The 22315-nt window shown below is 40.4% G+C and overlaps 2 protein-coding genes across 4 annotated transcripts; one reads left to right on the top strand and one right to left on the bottom strand.

Annotated features, from left to right (window-relative positions):
• The first annotated feature begins 14023 nt into the window (after positions 1 to 14023).
• On the top strand, positions 14024 to 15340 carry LOC115769704 (proteasome subunit beta type-2-like). Its single transcript, XM_030714632.1, has 3 exons — positions 14024 to 14184; positions 14242 to 14421; positions 14479 to 15340. Exons 1-3 carry the CDS (start codon positions 14114 to 14116, stop codon positions 15212 to 15214), a joined length of 987 nt encoding a protein of 328 aa, XP_030570492.1. The 5' UTR covers positions 14024 to 14113; the 3' UTR covers positions 15215 to 15340.
• Positions 15341 to 16083: 743 nt separating this feature from the next.
• On the bottom strand, positions 16084 to 22276 carry LOC115769977 (transmembrane protein 184B). 3 transcript variants are annotated; one of them, XM_030715036.1, is made up of 8 exons: positions 21963 to 22276; positions 19868 to 20147; positions 19640 to 19805; positions 19318 to 19576; positions 18920 to 19256; positions 18410 to 18484; positions 18264 to 18348; positions 16085 to 16876 (listed from the first exon to the last, which is right to left on the bottom strand). In XM_030715036.1, the coding sequence occupies exons 2-8, from the start codon at positions 20144 to 20146 to the stop codon at positions 16599 to 16601; spliced, it is 1479 nt and encodes a 492-aa protein (XP_030570896.1). In that variant the 5' UTR covers position 20147; positions 21963 to 22276; the 3' UTR covers positions 16085 to 16598. The 3 variants fall into 3 exon arrangements, with proteins under 3 accessions (XP_030570897.1, XP_030570896.1, XP_030570898.1); XM_030715038.1 differs by lacking the exon at positions 16085 to 16876 and adding an exon at positions 18040 to 18090 and having other exon boundaries at positions 21963 to 22272; XM_030715037.1 differs by lacking the exon at positions 21963 to 22276 and having other exon boundaries at positions 16084 to 16876; positions 19868 to 20224.
• Between the last annotated feature and the right edge of the window lie 39 nt (positions 22277 to 22315).

Below are 22315 nucleotides of genomic sequence, written 5' to 3'. Positions count from 1 at the left end.
TCTCAGCTGACACTTTGCTGTTGTCCCTGACATTAAAAAAAAATACCCAATTCCATTTGCCTGTTTCTATATTTTATGTTGGCATATAAATCTGACACCAGTTTCATTAAATAAATATTAAACTGAATCTTTTGGAGATGCTTAAAATATTTCCAATTTATTCAAAAATTGTTCACCTTAAATTTTCAGCATTTTTGACAATTTTTCACCCTTTGCTAAACTCTTCTGCAACGGGCATTCAAAGACTTTTACAAATTTCATTTATTTAAGACTAACTACTGTTCCAATACCCTACAGCTGAGATGCAAGCGAGTCTGTCCGGCTTTGAACCCTTGTACAAATATTAATATGTGTGAATATGCGCCTTGAAGAAAACTATTTCATAAAAAAAATATATTTCAGCTTGAACTAAAGCTTGTCGTGTTTATTTGAAGAAACTGTTTCAGTTGAAGGTTCAGTTAATACTATCAAAAAAAGCTTGAAATTTCTGACTGAAGCGGGTTCTAAACCACCATGCATACACTTGTACTCAGTACAGGGTATTTGCTGGCCACTTAAGCTTCATATTTGCTTTTATTGCATACCATGAGCCTCTGAAATTGACTTTCATTTTACATTTTTGATTGCAAAACGATTTTATTTGCTTAGATTACAAAAAGTAGTATACAAATTTTACATTCCAAGATATATTTTCAGGCATTATTTGAAGTCTTTTCCTGGAATTTTTTTAGCTTTTTTTTAGTGAGAAATTCATAAGTGTACATTATTAGGCACACACAAGCTCACATATACACACGCATACATGAATACACAGAATGACAGGTGCTCAGGGCTCAGTTTCCCCCATTCCGCCGCCCACGCCGCCCAATGCGCCACTTAGCATTTAAGTGGGCGGCATTGTGGGCGCTCGGCTCTACTCGATGTGCCCCGGGCCCCATGCTCTTTGCTAAGACATTTTGGTAAATCTTCTTTAACAAGCGCAGCCGAAGGCAACAAAAACAAGAAGCGAGCGCATAAAATGCTATGAAAAAGCAAACGAAGCCGCCAACACACAGCAAGAGAGCAAGAGAGATAGAGAAAGTGAGAGAGGGTGCGAGAAAGAGAGAGAGATAGATAAACTCAAACATAAGTCGTACACACACACACACACACAGACACACACACAAACACACAGGCTGCTAAAGCCGCAGGAGCGGCAAGGACGTTGTGTTATAAATTTTATGAGCTTGCCAGCAGCATTTCTCTGTGTGTGTGTGTGTGTCTATGAGTGTGTGTGTGTGTCTGTTAGTGTGCTGGCTCATAAAAATAAGTTGCACTCGTGCCACGCTTTCCACGCTTTTCTCGCATTTCGCCTTCTACCCCTGCCCTGCTGTGCCACTTGCTATAAAAAACTTTGCTTGGGTGTTGGTATTTGTGCGCTGTATGTGTGTCTGTGTGTGTGGGTGTGTGTGGGTGTGTGTGGGTGTGTGTCTCTTGGCAGTCAGTCAGTCAGCCTGTGTTGTTGTATTTTCCTTTGCCTTCGCCCCCCACTCCTGTCGCTGGCACTGACTGGCAAGCGGAAACATAACCAGAAGGATAACGCTATAATGCCCCAGTGGTACAATACATACAAAAACATTTCTCGACTATGACTCCTGCCTGCCCTTCACTCCCCCTCTACATATATACATATATATATGTATATGTACTTTTCTTTGCTTCTTCCCTTTTGTTAGCCACTCCAGTGTTGCCTTTTTCCACTTGTTATTGTTGTTGTTGCGCCTGCACAGCTTTTGGCGCTGGCTTTTCCTTACACTTTTCTCATTTTCTTTTGTCATTTTTTCAAGTGAGATTCTTTTTTATTAATACACCACACTGTGAGAATATACATGCGGATATAGGAATTTATACATGATCTGTATTTGAGATCCGATAATTTGGCTATTTCTTAACAAATTTTGAACAACGTTTAAATTTTGATTAATTGTCGAAATGAGTAACGTTAACAAAAACTTTGATGAAGAAATCTCTCAAATCTGTTCATTTTAAGCTTAAAAACTGAAAAAGGTTGAGGTAATTTTCCTGTTTGTTGTCAGTTTGTTAATGTGTATCAACAGAGCGTTTCGACGCTGAGTACAGAACATTTTCCTATCTAGAGCAGACTAGCATGTTTGTTCTTTTATTTATATGCTCTGTTTACTAATTTAAAATGAGTATATTGGTCTTGAGTGCAATGTCCGTTTGTTTCTTCTGCCCCCTTTGCTTGTTCTTAACTAAAAATTATTTGTTTGATATTTTCTGCCTGTTTTCTTTAGTTTTAAAGTACCTAATTATGAATCGTTTATGCGTGTTAACGCAACAATCAATATTACCCACAGATTTACAGATAAACAAAACGTACTAGTTAGTTATATGACGACCACGCCCACAACAGCGCACCAAATATCTACTTAAATCCCTAACATTATGTATAATCCAGAGTACTATTCGCTTTAAATTGATCAACTAGCTGTTCCTCTACAATGAACAGAGCATTGTGCGGTCGGCTATGCAACGCTGCAACGTTTTTGCTCGAATGTCTTGTTGTGGCTGCTGCAGCTTCTGTTGCCTATCTGTTGGCTCTGTTCGCCTGTTTGCGTGCGGGCGGGTTTGTTACTCTTATTTTTTGCTCGTCTCGCACTGTTTTTGTACATATATATATATGTATTCATGTATATGAAGTTGATGTGTTTTTTCCGTGCATGGATTTCGTATAATTTTGTTGCTTCATTCATTGTTGGTTAAATGTGGGATGCTCGAGAGAGTTGCGAGTGCGGCAGCGAGCAATTTCATGGGATCGAGCGCGATAAACGCACGGGCCAGCCAGGACCCGCCCGCTCCCCGCCAGCCCGCCACGCCGCACGCTGTGTCATTGCTTTCAGCCATTCCTCTGGCTGCCCATAAAAGTATGCTACAAAAAATGGGCGAGCCTCATGTAGCACGCACACAACCAAATAGAAAAGTAAGCTCGCCTTGCATTTTATGCAGCTGCCACGCCCACAACTCTATTTACGGTCTCCGCAGGCCCCCTTCCTAGCATCATATTCCACTGTCCCGCCATTTCCCTGGCTTGCAGCTGCTGCAGGATTTGATGGTGAAAATGATTTCAGTTTCAGTTTTTTTCCCTTGTTTTTTGCCCTTTTTACGTTGACGCTGCCTTTTCGTACGCTTTGTTTTCCAACTAAAGGGAGACGTGTGGTCCACAGGGGGGAGGGGGAGCGGGAGGATTTAAGAAGGCACTGCCAGAAATTGGGAAGCGAGCACAGTGACAGCAACAACGCGAACGTAACGTGCGCGAAAATGTAATAAACTTTATGTGCCACTCGCTGACTGCAAACGGAAGGGGCGGAAGGTGCCGCCCCGGCATACGGCATGGGGCAAAAGGCAAGGGGCATGCCCACAAAATGCCCCCTCTTGCAACGTCGACGCGGTGACGGAGGCCAAGTTGAACAGGCGAGAAGCGCATGCAGCAAGTGGCACATTTCACGCGGCAAACGAAATTCAGCGAGTCGCACGCGTGAAGGAGAGGGGGGGGGGGGGGGGGGGGGGGCACATGTGGAACGGAGACAACAACAAGAGCGAAGTTCTGTGCGCCCAAAAACACATTTCGTATTCAGTGCTCGTAAAGTAGACGCAGAAACTGAAGCCAAAAAGGGGGCTTGCAGAGGGAGAGAGGGAGACTGAGGGAGGGAGATTCGGGGGTTGGGTGAAGTGGGGCAGCAGGGAGCGCTTACTGCTAGCTGATGTTTTATGCTGTGGGTTTTAAAAATCTTGCGTTGATGTCGTTGCGTGTGGCGCAGCTTTTCATTGTTGTTGTTCTGCTCGCTGTAGTTGTCGTGGTTGTCGTAGTTGTTGTTGTTGTTGTTGTTGCTGTTGTTGGACAGCTTCCACCTGGAGAGCACATAAAACGAAACCAAAGGCACAAAACAGCGCACAGCGCCTGAAATAGCAAAATGCTCAAATTGCAGCAGTAAAATTTACCCAACGCCATAAATGAAAAATGGAAACTTGTCTCTGCTCGGGCGATTTTTGAAGTGCACCCAGCGTCGAATGCCATAAAAAGCTTGGGGAATTTAAGTACAGGCCAAAACTGGGCTACACCAAAGATGCCGAGGGGCCCGTTAAAGCAGACGATAATTATGGAATAATATCATAATGCAAATGCTCGAAGTTTAGCCACAATTTTCTTTAAAACAAATTAACTTTTCAAAAATATGCATTTTAATCTACGCAATTTACGCCTTTCTGTAAAAACTTCTAAGCAACTTTTCGAATGACTCAGCAATCTCATATCTCTCGTGGGAGGAAGCAAAACACTGTACATGCTTATCCATTCGAGAAAACAAAATAATTAGAGAGCGAATAAGAATTGGAGGAGGATAAGCTAGAGAAAGAGAAAGTGAGAGAGAGAAGATATTATAAGCTACACTCTTACCGTAGAAGAAAAAATAAAGTTAATTAGATAATCATCAAAACCTGTGAACACAACACTTATAATCAAAGCGTAAACAATTTTAAGCCCACCTTAAGCTCATGAGAATCGCAGAGTAGGGCGATATTTAAAAATGCATTTCGTTTTAATTTGTAGCGGAAAGGGTCTGTATAGCATAGTACATATATACATCCATATATACACACATACATTCATACATACATACATACATACATACATACATAAATACATTCATATATTTATATGTTCATACATTCGTACATTCATACATACATACATACCCCTATATTCAATGAAAACATGTGGGGCCTTCTCAAATTCATGAGAATCGCATAGTAAGGCGATACCCAACGAAACGTTCTATTCAATTTGCAGTGCAACGGATGCAGCTATCAAATAATGAAATAAACTTGGTCCGCATTTGGCATAAAATAACACATACATATAAATATAAATACACACATACAATCATACTTTTATATTTAGGTTAAATTGTCAATCAAAAGGTATAATTCTAAGGGCAAAGTTTTGATTTCAGGGTCTTTGGATGCACACAGGCATACAAAAAAGAAGAGCAAACAATATTTTTGCATCCAGTGGCCACTTTGTGTTTGGGAAAGGAAGTACAAAATTGGGAATAAAAAAATGGACCAACTAAAGGAGATGTTTGGCAAAGAGAGCACTCAATTTGTAGAGCTTTCAGTGCTTGCATTTCATAATTAATTTCTTTAAAAATAGAATTCTTATACGTATTATATTATTATGCTGTTGCATAAGCTGTCTGCGTATTATTCAAGATTAGTCAAAGCAGAGCTGGCAACTTGGCCAAGAGCAAGAAGAAGAAGCTTATATAAGAAGCAAACATTTCTTTTCATTTTAGCTGCCGCTCCTCACCCACTTGTCACTTTCGTCCATGCATTTTTAATAGACGCTCCGACATGAAAAAAGTTGGAAGAAGACAAACATATTTGCCAACGCGGCGTATACGTAATTTTCGCATATTGCATATAGTACGTTGCATCAGCAAGTTGGCAGCGTGTGGCATGCAGCAAGCTTCACACACACACGCACACTCACATACATAGCTTATGTAAGCATTGGGAGAGAAAGTGCGTGGGCAGGGGAGCTGGGGAGCTGAGGAGCTGGCGGAAAGGCAGCAAGCAAAAGGCAGCGCTTTAGTGTCAACATTTTGCATGGCGGAAAATGCGAGAAAAGCGAATACAAGCGAAACAGTTGAACACTGGATAAGAGCAACGGAGAAAGGGAAGGTGAATGAGAAAAAGAAAGAGCAAAAGGGGGTGGTAGGGTGAGAAGGAGTGGGCGTGTCAGGCAGCAGCAGCAGTAAGCGGAAGTTGAGTTACAAAATTAAATTGATAATTTTTTTTTTGCAGTTCCTGTTAAGAAAGCGCAGCAAAAAGTTGACTCTGCTGCGATGCGAGTTGTAAGTATGTGTGAGTGTGTGTGTGTATGTGTGTGAGTGTGTATTGTGGTGTGCCTGTGTATGCCAACAATGGCGACGCAGTCATCGTCATCGTAATGCACAACGGAAACGCTTGAAGTACATTCACATGCCAGGGCAACAAAAAAGTATCTGCCTGCGATGAACAGCAGAGCCAGCCAAGGAAGTTGTCTGCTGCTCCTTGCCTTTGTGTGTCTGTGTACCTGTGTGTGTGTGTGTGCCTGTGTATGTGCGTGCAAGGACAAGCAGACGCCAATGCACTTAAGCAGAGTTGCATGCAGCAGCTAAGTGCGTTGCCACTGGCAAAAATTGAGCTTGAGAATTACTTGCAACGGGATGTGGCAGACCACCCGCCGCCCCACCAGGCTGTCAGCGATTTGTGGCAAGTCAATGCCTTCAATGCGTTCGAGTGGCACACGCAACATTTCAAATGTCAATACTGCCCGGCTGTGATCAGTTTTGGGCACCGCATCGAGTTGATGAAGTGGCAAACACTCCAGAGCAGGCAAAATAGTTTGTAAAAAACTTTGCAATAATGCTGCAAAAGCAAATACTTGAAGACCACTCAAAGCGATGCAGCCGCTCCCTTGCCCCAACAAAGCCAGCCCCTCCGCCTACCCTCGGCGCCAATGCGGCTGCTGTTAATATGACAAAAAGCAGCAGCAAGAAACGTAAAAGTTTTCTTGCAAGCAACCCAACCCGAACTCCCGACATGCCGGCAAACTTTCTGACGGGGATTGCAACGGTTTACTCCTTGTAGAGGACCTCAACGAAAACAACAACAACAACAACTATAGCAATTACAACAAATCCAGACAAATTTAAAGGCAAAACCGAAGGCAGCTTCCACGACAAAAGTTTTTCCAAAGCAACTAAATGAAATTTTCATGCTGCATTCCAAAAGAGACTAAGAAGAAAAACTTGAAATGGGATTTCTGGCCACATAAATAAACATATGCGAGTGTATATAATATATCTGCTATAGCAATACCTGAAGTTTACATAGTATTTGGTCAGACACTTTTATAACAAGGGATAAAATCGATATTTCTTCTCTGAGGATATCTAAATAAATAATAAAAAGCAAAAAACAAAAGGTCTTCTTAAACTGAGGCAAAAGTTTTGGGCAAGTTTCAATATATAAACATTTTATGGAATGCACATGAGTACTTGAGTTTTCATTCCACTTTTTCGATTAAATTGCTTTGCAAGCAACCTTTTTAAATTGTCTAGCTAATTAAAATTGGAGTTAATGCACTTAAGAGTGAGCTTTGGAATGTGCAAATAAAACCGTTCGCTTGGAGTCAGCTTGGGATGAATATGAATGAAAAGATAGAGAGCTACAAAATGAGACATCTTTATTTTTGAAGAAGCTGCATGTCATCTTCTGAGATTCTAACTCTTAAGATCTAAGAAATTTGCTTAGAAAAAAAGTAGATTCCGATATCGATTTTATCGATTGCTTAAAAAGGTGCTAAGTTATCGATTAAAGAACACGCGAATTGCGCGAAAACTAGCAGAAGCTACGTTTTTCTGTTTTCTATTTGCTGTTAATTAAGTTTCATCCACATTTGGAAGTTAAGGTCCCTTTGATCGATACGATTATCAACTCTTCTCCAATACAATACTTTTTGTAGTAGGCTATGCTTTTTTCTACGCTAATGTTTAAGTATTAATGGGCCTTTTGAAATATTAAAATGATTTGAAAATTTAGTCGAAATTGGTTGGAGTTGATTGGGCGTTGGCAAAACTTTTTGTGCAGCTTGGGTTGGACTCAAGTCTAGGACAGGCCGCCGGCTGGCCACTGCCCGTGGACATAAGTCGACTGTTAAATGCTACTTACGGCTGCCTCAAATGCCGTAGAGCAGGAGATGGGGCCGTGCCGCTGGCGCAGACGCCCTAGGTCTGGAGCTCTTGACTCTGGCCTATGCCTATTACTTTTGGCATAAAACTTTGTCCTCTTCAGTGTTGACTTCTTTCATTTCTTTTTTGGGTTGCCAACTTTTGCCAGACATTCTCGCGTCCTGGAACGTTTGCCTCCTTCGCCTGCTCCTGCTGTTGTTCTTGTTGTTATTCGCAGTTTCTTTTCTAGAGTTTGCGAGTTTATAAAAGCATCGGCTGGGGGTTGGGGCTCGCATTTTAGGGCGTGGCACCTTTGGCGTTTTAATTACGCAAAAACGCAAAAGTTTTCGTGAAAGCGAATGCAAATTAATCGATATCGTTTAAGTTAATGTGACGCCCACAAAAGCCCACAATTCGGTAGCATTTGATGTTATTTTTTAATAGGATCGGACAGGGAGTCAGCGTTAAATCTTCACCGAGCATTAAATTGGAATGCGACGCAACAAGGCCTAGACAGACACAGAAACGGCAATTAAAAACAAAACTGTATTCATCTTCTACCGGCTTTTTATATATGCTAATTAATTGGCCTTTAGCCAAGTAGACAAGTCGCAGCCGAAAGTGAAGGGAGTCCGCGTCGAGTATTGAGCAGCTCTCGATGGAATTTCAAAAAATGATCAACGTTCATGGAGACAAGCAAGCGAAGCGGCTGCCAAAACTGAAAACAACAACAACAACGACAACAAGAAGAAGAGGAAACTGGCCCACTAAACTTTGCCTAATGAGATTTTTCAACTTATGACAAGTTATGCTAATTCAGCGACTGCTGCCACATAAGGCAACATTGCGGGGGCGCAGAAGTTGCTATTGTTTAATACACACCAACTTCCTCCAACACCCCCCCCCCCCCCCCTTCGCTTCCACTTCCACTTGACTGCCCTGGTAAGCGCTTAGCAGCAATACAAGTTACTCTGACCCAGTCCATAATGTAATTATTCAATGAAAACCTCTCAAGATGGAAGAGTGTTTGCGGCTGAGTTGTGTGTTGTTTCGTTTAAAAGATCTCTGGGAATTTGGCTCTTATATGTGATTATCAGCTCAACATAATTGTAATTAACTTTAATGAATTGAATATAACATATAGATTGAAAATAAGTTAACTAAAGCTGATATTATTTGGCTAGCATAGTATAGAACATTTGCCATAAATGAATAAATAAAAACTCTGCTTAGAATTAACAGAGCTATGTTAGTTAACATAGCTTCAAGCCGGAATTCCATTTAATCTCTTACGACAAATTAAACATAAATTAGATGTAACAAAAAAACGAAAAACTGAACCGAACCAAACATTTTCTTTGGTTCAGTATAACAGAATTTTTGAGGTAGACCCAGCTATAGGGTATAAATAGCTTGGGCCTCAATCTAACCATATTTGACGCATGTCAATTTTGGATAGAGATCTAATTTAGCGCGCATATCGTATATGAAAATATTTACAACTTGCAATAATTTCATTAGAACAGGGCGCAATTGATAATTAAAAATAACTAAAAATATTTCAGAATGAGGAAAAGTAGTTTAAAAATTAAACCCAAAGATAAAAAGCCTCTGCCAAATGTAAGCCAAAGCACAACTTAAACAAAATAGAATTGCGTGAATAAGTCAAGCTTTTAACTCTGTTTATTTGAATTCAATTAATAACTTCTAAGAGAAGTCAACAGGGTAAAAGTTTTCGCACTTTTAACAACCTGTTTGCCATATTTTTTGGTGTTTAATTAAAGCATTCACAATGTCAACAATAAGTTATTGTTAAAAGGCGATTACATAATATCGCTTATTAGATAAATGTCACATGGTTAAATGTATTGCTAATTTTTGGCAAACAAATCAGTTGAAAAATGTGCGCAGCCAATCGAAAACCAAATCTAAATCTAGAGGCTAAAATTAAAACGTGTTGCTAGCGATGCGTGGGTCGAGTTTAAGATAATGAGAAAAAAAAGCTTGGTTTTTTCAAGAAATGCTTAAGAAAACAAACATCAAGACTCGAAAGCAAACAAAACCTGCTGGCAGCTTATAAATTTGGGCTGCCACGCCCACACACAAACACACACACGCACACACACACACACAGACACACACATGTGCAGGCATTGGTAATGCGCATTACGTATACGCAACTTTGCCGCAGCGCTAAAACGCATTTAGTTAATCGCGCAAATGCTTTTAATAAATATGTTTCTTGCCTGGTATATTTGTTGTCATAATAGCCAATAAACCAAGCATACGCACACACTCACACACCTGCACACACACACATGCGAGTGTGTGTGTGTGTGTGTCACTTCGGTGCAAAGCAATGACACAAATGTTTTATGGCACCGTCAGGCAGCGGCAAGTCCTTCTGCCGCTCGCACAAAAGCAGGCAAACACAACCATTTACAGTCACACGCACACACGCACACACACACACTCGTTCGCACACACTCACACTTGAGTGTTTATTTGTCGGCTCGTTCTTGCTTCTTGGCTCCACGAAATGCATTTCTAATTAAGTTAATTGCGGCAAATGCTAAACTTAAGTCACTAACCTAAATTAATAAAAGGCTGCGCAACTGCTATATAAAAGCTGCTTTGCTGTGTGTGTGCGTTTGTGTGTGAGTGTGTGTGTGCGTGTGCGTGTGCGTGTGTGATTGCCAGCCAGGACATAAGTTATTGCTATTGCCCGTGGCATGCCCTACAACCAGCGAGACTTTTACTTAGCTCACAACAAAAGGATCGATAGTAATCGATTAGCTCAGCTTGAAGCCTAAATTAGAAATAAATAAATGCACCTGAAATAGTTGATAGACTTAAAGACCTAGCTGGCTTTTATAAGCTTTAATGTGCTTTTATTACTAAAGCTTAAAGCTTCGCCGAGCAGGTGTTCAACACAATTAGTTATGCCTAAAGCTTTTAAAGCTCTTTGAATAGCTTCAGCTCATGGAAAATGCTTGGACCTTCCATGTGCTTTCAAAAAGGCGCTTAAGGCTTGAGCAAGTGTGTACTTATGCAATACAAGTAATTTTGCTTAAAGACTTAATGGACTTTCAAAACTAACTTGTGTATAGAAAACATAATATCAAACACTTTTTTAACGTGCTTAAAGTTTGAAAAAGAATTAGTCTAAAGCATTTAACTGTGGTCAGAGCTTTATAGAGCTTTTAAAGCTTATTCAAGTGCTGAATGTTCTTTTACACTTTTCAGTGCTTACAAGACATTACAAAAATCTAATTGTATGCTGCGCAACACTGCTTCAAGTGCGGTTTTGCTGGCTTTGCTGTGCTTAGATAAAATTATGTTATTAAAATATTTTAGGCAAGCGGATTATCCCATTGTAGCTTTTTTTATGTTAACACTCTAACTAAGCTACCCGCTGCAAGTGGCTGTAGCGCATCAAATGTTGCTTCGTGTGGCGCTTCTTGTTGTAATTTCACTTAATAACTGTTTTGTTGTTGTTTATGAAACATTTGCCGACGGCTGTCGGTTCATTTCACACACCAACAACAACACCACAACACTCGCACACACATACGCACACACTAGTTGGCTTTGAGAGCCGGAAGTGAGCAGCGCGCGCGTGTGTTGTCGGAACGGCGTCAGCAGCGGCAGCGGGGCAAGGAGAGAGAGAACGGGACAATTGGACAACTGGGCGCCGCCTGTGGTGTCAACGATGCCATTTGGTTTGGTTCAGTTCGGTTTGGTTTGGTTTATTGTTCCACTTTTCATGTCAAAGTTATTGTAATTGTGTTAAGGCATTTCCCGTGTATATCCTACACACACGCACACGCACGCACACACACACACACACACAGGCTTGTGATACGCTCAGCTATAAATAAAAATCGGAGCAGCGCCGCAAGGCAGAGCAGACACTTGTTTGACTTTGGCTCAGGCGCCATGTTTGTTGCTGCTCTCACGTCACGTCGCTCCCCCTTGTCCAACCAATCCCCCCGCCCCTCCCTTCTCGCTTGCCCTGCACTCCGTGGCCTTATGCGGATGTGTCTGTGTATTTTTTAACGCACATCATTATCATTCCGTTTGTATTTTGAACGGGCGCCCAGCAGCTGCGAGCAGGCGAACTTTGAATGGGCCACCCACCCAACCACCCGACCCAACGTCGCCCCGCATCATCCCACCCCTTCACACACCCACACAGGGGACACACATACAAAAGGACGTGCAAATAAAGGAAAAAGCTTATGGTTTTTGCTGTTGCTCTTGCGCTCTCTCTTTCTCATTCCCATATTCTCCATTGGCATCTCTCTTGCTCACTCGTTGATTTTTGTGTGGGCTGCTCGGAGTGGTATATAAGCCATTGTGTATGTGTGTGTTTGTGTTTGTGTGTGTGTGTTTGTATATACACTCCGAGTACAAATAACAAAAGGATACAACAAACTCTGAACAGAAAGTTTTGACACTTTTATACTTGGCTTGCAGCGACCCGAAACCAACCCAATAACCTGCCCCACACCCCCAAATTTTCTGGGCTTGAGCGTACGTAGAGATGTGGGGGGCGCACAAAACTGTTTTGGGGTGTTTAATGGAGCCTGGCGCGTTTGTGTTTTCAAAAGTCGAGCACATGAGCAGGACTTGTGTGAGTTGTGTGTGTGTGTGAGTGAGTGTGAGTGTGTGTGTGAAAAGAAATGGGTCTATTTGGGCTAATATCATTGTAACTTATGATATTCATATGGTATTATTGCTTCTAGGCAAAAGCATTCAAAGGCAAGCGCGCTTTGTTGCGTTGCAAAATGTAAATCATAGCGTTTTTAATGCTTACAACTATTATAACACATTGCTGATCATTTGGGCCCCTTTAAACAGAGACTTTTTCAGATTTACCTAAATGACTATTTTAATATTATTATTAACGTTGCTTTATGTAGTTTTATTAATACACATGAGCTTGTAGATAACATGCTATCGATTAGACACCTTCCATGACATGTCACTGAGGATGTCATGTAAGCTCTTAACATGGCATCAAGTACGTGACCAATAAACATAATATTAATCACCTTATTTATGCTTAATTGAAGCACAAATTTTAATTTCTTTCGAAAATTATAACTAAATTACTATAAATTATTTATTTATAAATGTAAATTAAAATATAGCTCTTACCCGCTGCAAAAATGTCATTAAAGTTGAAAATGTATCCAAACGCTAGTTTCATTTTTCTCTTTTTTTCCTTTGATATGCACTCGTTTTCAGTTACTCTCTTTTCAAAAAAAAATAATGGGTTTACCTTCTCTTAATTAAAGAGAGTTTTTATTTACGCAAGCTAACGTGCACATGTATGTATGTATAAATGCATATGCCATCCATGTCCAAAAACGCTGTCATTGATTTAATGCGGCGAATTGATGTAACGAAAAAATGCACAAAAGGGCGCAAGCGGAGCTATTTTTTTTTTCGCACTAGTTACGCTTTGACTTATTTTGTTTCTTTCTTACGCACACTTCATTCGCTCTCATTGCCAAAAGCGATCGCCGCACGAAAAACATGAGAAAGGCACAAAAAGAAAAGGGAAAATAAATGCGCAATTGATAATTTACATGCGGTTTTCTTAAGCTAAAGAAGCAAAAGAAAATGTATTAACTGAGACACTTTTAAATTTAACAAGAGTTGTGCGCTTACGCCGACGGCGATCATGAATCAGCTTTTCTGGCTGTGTGCACTATTTTGGACGTGTTTTCTGGTATGATATATGATAAATAATTAATATATATACATATGTATGTTTCTTACGTTTTCAACACTTTATCACTAAATACGTCCATTTTAGCAAACAATCAAAAAGAACAATGAAAAACACCGGGTTAAAAATGCAGCTTCACCGCCGACGTCTGCTGCTAAGAAGCGAATTATAACTAATTCGACGAAACTGCAGCGACGCATTTCGCTCCCATACGGTGAAATATACATATGTACATACATACATGTAGGCGGCGAATTCGACTTAATGCTGCGAGCGTAATTAAATGATTTCCAGAGGGACCATATGATTTGTATGTAACAGCATTAGAGGCGAATTGAAGAATGGGCTGCAAATTAAGATTTTCGCCTTTGCAAATAAGGCCAAGTGCCAATGCAATAAATACACAGGAAAACACAAAAATATCACATTTCATGCGAATAAGTATGAAGTTTCAGCTATGGAACAATAGCTACATAGTATGTATGACGTCCACATCCAAGTAGTCTATTTCAATATACATACATATATATATATTCGCCATTTACATAGCGCACACAACTGTCTTTACTTCAATATACTTTGTAGAAACACGACAGACGCGATGATCTCCAACATCAATTCTTTTAACATAAGGCACTGCTATGGAGGCTTCAACTATGAGAACTACCTGCGGTAAGAGACATTTGCACAACAACCTGTTCAATTTAATGCCCAGAAGATCCTCTGCAGCAACGCGGAGCTGATGCAGACAGGCTTCCATCCGCCGCTGCCGTTTAACAGTGGCACCACCGTGGTGGGTCTGCACTTCAACAAGGGCGTCATGATTGGCACCGACACCAGGGCGACGCGCAGGAACATAGTCAGCTCGGCTGAGAGTCCAAAGATTCGTCGCCTGCACAACAATATATAGTAAGTGTGAAATTTGTGACAGATCTGAGATCAATTAACCCGCTCAATCATGCCTAGCTGTGGGGGCAGTGGCTATGCCAGCGATTTGGACAATTTAACGCAATTGCTGGAAAAGCAGCTGGAGCTGCATTACAAGACCATCAATCAAAGGCATGTGCCCGTCGTCTGCGCCAAGCAACTCACCAAGGAAGCCCTAATGCAGCACTTGGGTCGAATTATGGTCAGCTTTGTGCTTGGCGGCGTGGACAGGTCTGGCGTGCATCTGTATAGTGTGCACTTCGATGGCACATCCGAGAAGTGTTTGTATAACTCTGTTGGATCCGGACAGTTTGGAGCCATGGGCATACTGGAGGATCGCTGGCAGCTCGGCCTGGAGGAGGACGATGCACGCGAACTGATGGTCGATGCCGTCACCGCAGGCATTAACAATGATCTGGCCTCCGGCACTGGCGTGGATCTGTGCATCATACGCACCGACTACACTGTGGAGCTGTGCAGCGAGGTAGTTCATGGCCCCTTAAGGACTGACCGAGATAAACTACCAGACAAGGAGCGTAGCATGGTGCTCATACGCGAAAACGTGCTGCGTTGCATAGAGATTACTGAGGAAAATGTGATTCCCCTAAAGCCGGTGACACCAATGCCGGCCACAGAGACGCCGTCGCCAAAGCCTCCGATTAGACGAGATGAAGTTCGAAGAACAGTCGCCACAATGCGACTTCAACGCAAGCGTAGCGCAGAAGATTTTGACGACGAGGGACCGCCCAAGAAGAGAAGAAGCCTTTCGATATAATAAGGACATTTAAGCATGTATGGATTTAGGGACCATAATTTTAAAAACACTTAAATATTATCCCTGTACAATCGATAAAGTAGATATATGTATATATGAGCATATAAACCAGTAAAAAAATTAATTATGTGATACACCCAACTCGAACCATATTTAACACACTTACCATTATGTCCGAGCAGTGTTGGTAAGCACTCAGACAACGACTTGGGCATCTTTAGTTACCGTTATTGTCCTTGGCCAGTGTGGGTAAGTGCTCATTTCTCCTGCTCGGCTTGAGAGCTTCAACGGCGGCTTCTCTTTTGCTTACATTTTATGTTGTGTATTTAATGACATTTATGTACTTTATTCTTGGTTTTTTTTTTTTGGGTTAACAAAATTGATGTACATAAAAACGTTTATTTTGTGTTGGCTCGCATTGCACAAAAAATTACATAATTTGACATTGCCAGTTGCCCATCGATCAGCGCATATTTCATGTTAGTTTCACGTTCCTTAATTGATAATGAATAGTTTTTGTTATTTGAGAAGCCATACTCTTTTGCGCATTGTTATTGCACTAGAAGTGAGTTGAATTTTGGAAATTTTCTTACATTTATCATACTCTGTACAGGTAAAAGATTTTTACATTTCTGTTGCTCGGGAGTTGTCTATAAATCCGTTATAATCAATTATTCAATTATATAATTATAATCAAACAATCAATGTGTTTTCACATACATACATATTCACCTAGTTAGTTTCTCCTACGCGTTACCCGGACCCAGCATATTCGCGCTATAATTATGTTGCTGATTTTAAAAATGTTTTCTTAGTCGTTAAATATATATATATTTATATATATATATTGTTTTTCTATTTGTGTTGCTATTTATTTTCTTTGAATTTTTCAATATATATATATATATTTGTTGAAGTTTTATTGTATAAGCAGCCTGCAGATTTGCTCAACGACGGTTTTTAGACGCTAGAGGTGAAGTTTTGTCTTCTTTTGATTTATACAAAGTTTCTCAAACGATTTTCAAACGAAATGCAATCAAAATTTCATACTAAACTTAACTTTCATTCATCAAACATCTTACATACACGGTGTAAAAATACAAACTAATCATATTGATTGGCAACAAATTATATACACATCTGGTATATAAATCATCTGCCGTTTCTATATGTATATAAATATATCAATCATTTTCTATCGTTTTTTTGTTTTTTTTTTTTGCTGTTGCGCTACTTAAGATTATTGTACAAGCAAATCAAACGAAACATTTTCAATATTCCCAAAAGAAAAATGACAACGAACAACTCGTCAAAACAAAACATGGAACCACTCGGGATCTTGACCAACTCCTCTCCTCTCACTCCAGCTCCCGCCAGCGTTCCTCTACTGATACTCGTCGTCGCTGCTTAGCAGCATCGTCTTCTCGTTGTAGTTCTGGCTAATGGTGGCCACACGCTGTCCGCCCGGAATAAATTTACGCTGATTTCCGAGCGTCTTGGATGCCACACAGCTGTTGTTGCCGCCGCCGGTGGCCACCGCATTGTATCCACCGCTGCACGCATTGGAGGCGCCCATGGAGGCGGCCTGGTTGCCGCCGCCGCCGCTGTTCGGATCATCTGGGTCGTAGCTGGAGATGCGTATGCCGCGCGAGTTCTTGCCACCTGCACGAATTAGTTATTAGCCAAAGCTCACATAAGTAGATAAGTCGGAATTACAATAGATCGAAATTCATGCCTTGTAAGAGAACATGCAAAATGCGGGCTTATAAACATTGCAAGCAAAGTAAATGCGACGTTTTTAAGCTTATTGTACATTTATTTAATATAGATAATTTATAGATATTTTATACAATTCGTTTAAACATTTACAAAAGTTATCAAAAAAAAAAAACAAACACATATGCACGCGAACTTAAAATGCACGAGCTTTCGATTTGAGTCTATCACAAAAAAGGAAATCAAAAAGCAAACAATGTTCTTCTAAATATTTTGTTTTTGGTATCTTTGAGCTAACGGATATTGTAATCGAAAGATCTTTAAGTTCGTAGTTTAAAAATTTAAATGCATTCATAAGCTAAGTGTAAATAACCGCAAGAAACTGAGCGTTGCTTGAAGATTCTGATATAAAAATTCCACAAAATTGACAAGTAAAAATTGGATTTAGATATCTGTCTAAAATGTGTGTTAATCTGGGCCCATTTTTAGTACAAGCTAAGCTCCATTTGAATCTGTTTGTATTGCCATTTCTACAAATAATTACATACCATATATAATAATAAAATCTTTGTTTACACATACATAATATTATACAATATTATCCATATATATACATATATATATATAGAAATATATATATGTATATGTATAGTATGTATAGTAGAATGCTAACATTTAAATAAGTTGATAAGAGACTTAAATCGTAACGTAAACATAATTTAAAAAATACACAAATCAGCAGAGGGTTGGTTGTTCAAGGCATGTCTTTTAAAGGTTTTAGAGTACATAATTCAGATACATAAAGTTCTAAGGTAACTAGGCAATTTCTGTTTTGGGTTTTCGAGTGCGCGCTTTCAGTAAGTAACTAGGCCTAATACGTATTTAATTGTTAATCGCTTTTGTTTTTAGTTTATCTTTAAGCGGCAACAAAAGGCAACTGTGGTGTCAAATTGTAAGCCTATAATAAGCTATAAGTACACTTGATTTGTCTTTATCTGCTTATATAATTTGTTGTTATTTTTTGTTTGTCCCTCCTGTTGATTTGGAATTATAATTAAAGTGTTTAGTAGCGGACATCGCTAGAGTTTTTGTTTTGTTTTGTATTTTTGTATTTTAATAAGAGTTTTAGAGTTTTTCGTAACGTTGAGTTGAGGTTACGTCTGCAAAAGATAAGAAACAGAAAGAAAAACAAAAGTGTAAAACATAATGATAATGTAATGCGAATGAAAGCAAAATAAAAGATAAGATTAACAACAATAGCTACAGAGAGCGCAGGCAACAGACATTCAGAAGACAAAAGGCAGAAAGTACACTGAACAAAATCGATGCATACCTGAACTATATTGCGTATATTGCTGGTACTGCGGATGGAAATTGTGTATAGCATCTGTCATAATATCCTTGGGATTCATGGTTTCCTACGAAATACGAAAATGGTAAGCACCTGCTCTTGCCAAGATAATGATTTATATGGCTTACCTTGAGACTGCTTGAGATGGACTGCATAGTCACAGAGCGTCCATGGCCGTCACCAATGCAGCTGCGCGCATAGACCTGCAAATAGATAGGTAGATAATAGATTAATAAATAGTCATTCTGCTGCTTATATATAAATATCTTCAACAATGGAACAGGCCTCACAATCTGTATACATAATAAGAAAGTTGAACATGTTCCTGCATTGTTCATGATATCATCATCATGATATGCCCATGCTTATTGAGTAACTTATTTACAAATTGAGCTACATTATAAACAAATAGGGAATCTACCATATGAGTCACATGACACGCATGACTGTAGCTGCATTAAGCCACAACAATAGATAGTTAAATTGTAAAAGCATTTGTTGTGATTGTGAAACTTTGTAGTCCGTCATTCGTGCGTGGCACATTTCGCTGATAAGCGACTTGGATCTTATCTTATCCGTCGCCCGACTATATCTTAAGCACATAAATACCTGTCAAATTTTACAAGCAATTCACTCACCTGATAGGGGAAAGCATAGCGCAGCGCAATGGCTGCAAACAGCATTTCAATGCATATGAAAAAGTTCTGATAGCCAGCGGAAACTGTACCCGCCGAGGTGACAGTGCCAGCACTGTCCACAATGGGCGATATGACCTGCGCCTTCTCGAGTATGGCCAGACCCACGCCCTGCCAGAACGACAAGAATATGACAGACTTGATGGTGCAGAACTTCAGTACGGGCTCAAACGGTGTCAGCAGATCGCGCGTAGCAAAGTAGAACAGATATAGGCCATACAATGCCAGCGATACGGAAATGTTGTAGATGATGGTTATGTAAATGTATCCACCATCGGCGCTGTAAAGGAACCGGCAGACATTTAGCAAGCATTTAAGATGATTAGTAATCAAATACATACCTCCAATCGCCATCATGATAATGTCCAAAGGCCTGCAAAAATATGATGATAAATGCCACCAGCGGCTTAACCAAGCAGAACTGCAACGTGGCCTGCTTACAGAAGCGCAGAAACCCAATAGTGTATGTCTTGCCCTTGAGACAGCAGGTGCCATACAAACAGGAGGTCTTTATGGGCTTGCCGCGTATCTCAGACATGATGTTACCCTCGCCGCCGAGATATTCATAGCATAGCGACAGAAAGTTATAAATTACAAAGGCTGTAAAAACGAAGTAGGATTAAAGCAGACTGTGGCCCGAAAGCGATTATGAGCAGAACGCACCTTCGTAGCAATCGCGAACCGTGAAGAAGTAAATGTAAACGTTGTCCGAGTTAAAGAATAGCAAACTAATCCACGAGTAGGTCGCATAGATGGGCACAATGAACAGTATGCGAACTATCCAACGCTGCTCCTGAGGATTGGTGTACCAACGTAAATGCTGATAGATCTGTAAATGGATATGCGATTAGTTAATCGTGCAGCGGATATATTTCGATGATAAATTGCTACCTGTTGACACGTGACAAACAGCGCCGCCCAGACAAACACGCCTGCCAGCACCTGTGCGGTCTTCGTTTGCAGGAATATGCCATCGCCCACGTGCAGGAGGGGATCCAAAGGCTCCTGTGCGACGCTCGACGGGCTTTTCATTTGTACAACGTAGTTCGTATTCGGTTTCAGGGTCGTCGATGCAGCAGTTGCGTTGCCAGCAGCAGCAGCAGCAGCAGCGGCAGCGACGCTGCTCACAGTTAAAGCCGCCTCGATGAGACTGGCCGGCGTTGTGCTCATTCTGCCGCAATGAAACAAAGTTGAGAATTAGATTATGATGAAACAGAAAATGTTAGTATTAGGATTAGGCACACAAGCAGTATGTTTACTTTTCGTTTATTTTTTGACAATCCACACGAAACTTTTGCCAGCTCCGACACGCCACAATTGTAAATGTGAGAGACTTGCAATGCTCGCCAAATGGGGTCAGCAGCTAAATGTGGGGCAGTGGGGAGGCACGCATTAGATCATCATCATCATCATGGTGATGATGATAGTAAACATAGCGACTAACACGCAACGCAACATTATTAAATGGACTTTCCTTGGGCGGCTAGCGTGAAAAGTTTCCCGCTCAGGGCCAACTCTAACGGCTCCATATCGATTCTATACTAGATCTATGGACAAGTATGCAACGTAACTAAATACAGCTGTGTTCCCCGATCAATAAACATGTGTCAAACAGGCTGTATACACGCGAAGCTGCTCAATGGCAACGCAAATCGGCAATTATATATGCATTATGGCACTAATTTTCAATTAAACGCACACTTATATGCTCGGTGCGCCGGTTCATTCAACTGAAATCAGTCGGAAACGATACAGATTTTAATTTAAATGCTGCATGGAGAGTTTCAAATCTAATTGAATCGAACTTCATGCAAAACTAAATGAAATATTCATGTGTTATGTTGGGTGGAAAGCGAGAAACCTGTGCAATGCTATTTCCAATCTGCTCAACAAGCAAAAAGTGCTCAAAAAAGTGTTTTAAAACTTGTTACCTCAAAATCTCTACAAAATCAGTGTGGGCTAAGGCATTGAAGATTATCGAAATATGCAGTTGTAAACATTTTCCACTCGACTAGGCAAGCCGCTAAGCAAAATGGTTGAGGAATTTTGAATATAATAACTGCGGTATTTCAGCGACCGCTATCGCGTTTATTCGAAAACAAAGAAAGAGTACGCAAAATACAAAAATAACACAAAAATGACTCAGACATGTGAACGGGAACTGGATACTTAACCTGAAGTTAAGCGAACTGTTTTCTGTCCGAGACAAAATCTGTTATTACACAAATCATTATCATATATAAACTCTGTGACACTGAAACCCAAAAGGTGTGAAAAACGAATCTGCAATAACAGTAGAAAAGAGTAGAGCAAAAAGAGAAATACACAGAATAAGCAGAAGCGAAGAAAAAAAGCAACAACAAGTTGCTGTCTGCTAAAGATACAGCAGAGCTATTATATTGGCACAAGGCAAGGTCTCCGCAAGCAAAAGTCTCCACTGGGCCAATTGAAGTCGCAGCGCGGAAGCGTTTTTGACAGACACGAAGAAAATGCCAACAGTGTGTATGTGTGTGTGTGTATGTAGATTTGTGGGAGTATGGGCCGAAATCAAAACCAGCAACAATTTCAGCCAGTGCTAATTACATTTTTGGTACGGGGGGTGCAAAGTTATCTACTTTGTGAGGCTTCTGCTTGAGCAGTCAAATTGATTTTCGAACGTGTCCAAAATATTAGCCACACACTGTAAATAAATACGAGGCTTAAATGCCAACATATGCGACCTTTCTGTTGGGGGGAGACTTGTCGCTGCGCTGCTTATCAAAACCCACACACACGCACGCATTTGGCTCACTCACACCTGCTTATCAAATGCGAATAATAACGTCGACGACGTTGAAAATAAAAATACGCACACACACACACACACTCATCAAATTTCGTCATCAAAAATGGGTATTTTACTTGCAACACGTCCATTTCAGGGAAATCAACTTTTACACACACATAGACACTTAGCTACACGAACACGTTAATGCAGTTTAATTACCTCTTTTAAGTGCAACTTTTCACAATTTGCTTTTGCGTTTAATTTTCACAGCTCGAAATTCCGTTTAATTTTGCTCCAACAATTGCTGGCTAATTTTTTTTTTCTTCTTCGTCGCTGCGACGCGAGCTGACGTTCGTGCTCCTCTGCTGTTTAATAGGGGACAAATTAAACACCGTCACAGCAAAAATACAACACATAAAACCAGCACTCTATTTGTAATTTATTTACGTGCTGATTTTATATATAATGCACACCAAATTTCAGCAATTTTTGGCAATTCACTAACATGCGAACCAGGATTGTTGATACATTAACGATACTGACGATGATTTTTTCACTTTCAGGGATGGGAT

The sequence above is a fragment of the Drosophila novamexicana genome, unplaced genomic scaffold (genome assembly GCF_003285875.2).
Source record: "Drosophila novamexicana strain 15010-1031.04,08,12 unplaced genomic scaffold, DnovRS2.1 tig00004554-arrow-pilon, whole genome shotgun sequence".
NCBI classification, from domain to species: domain Eukaryota; kingdom Metazoa; phylum Arthropoda; class Insecta; order Diptera; family Drosophilidae; genus Drosophila; species Drosophila novamexicana.
This window is presented reverse-complemented; position numbering and strand designations above follow the sequence as displayed.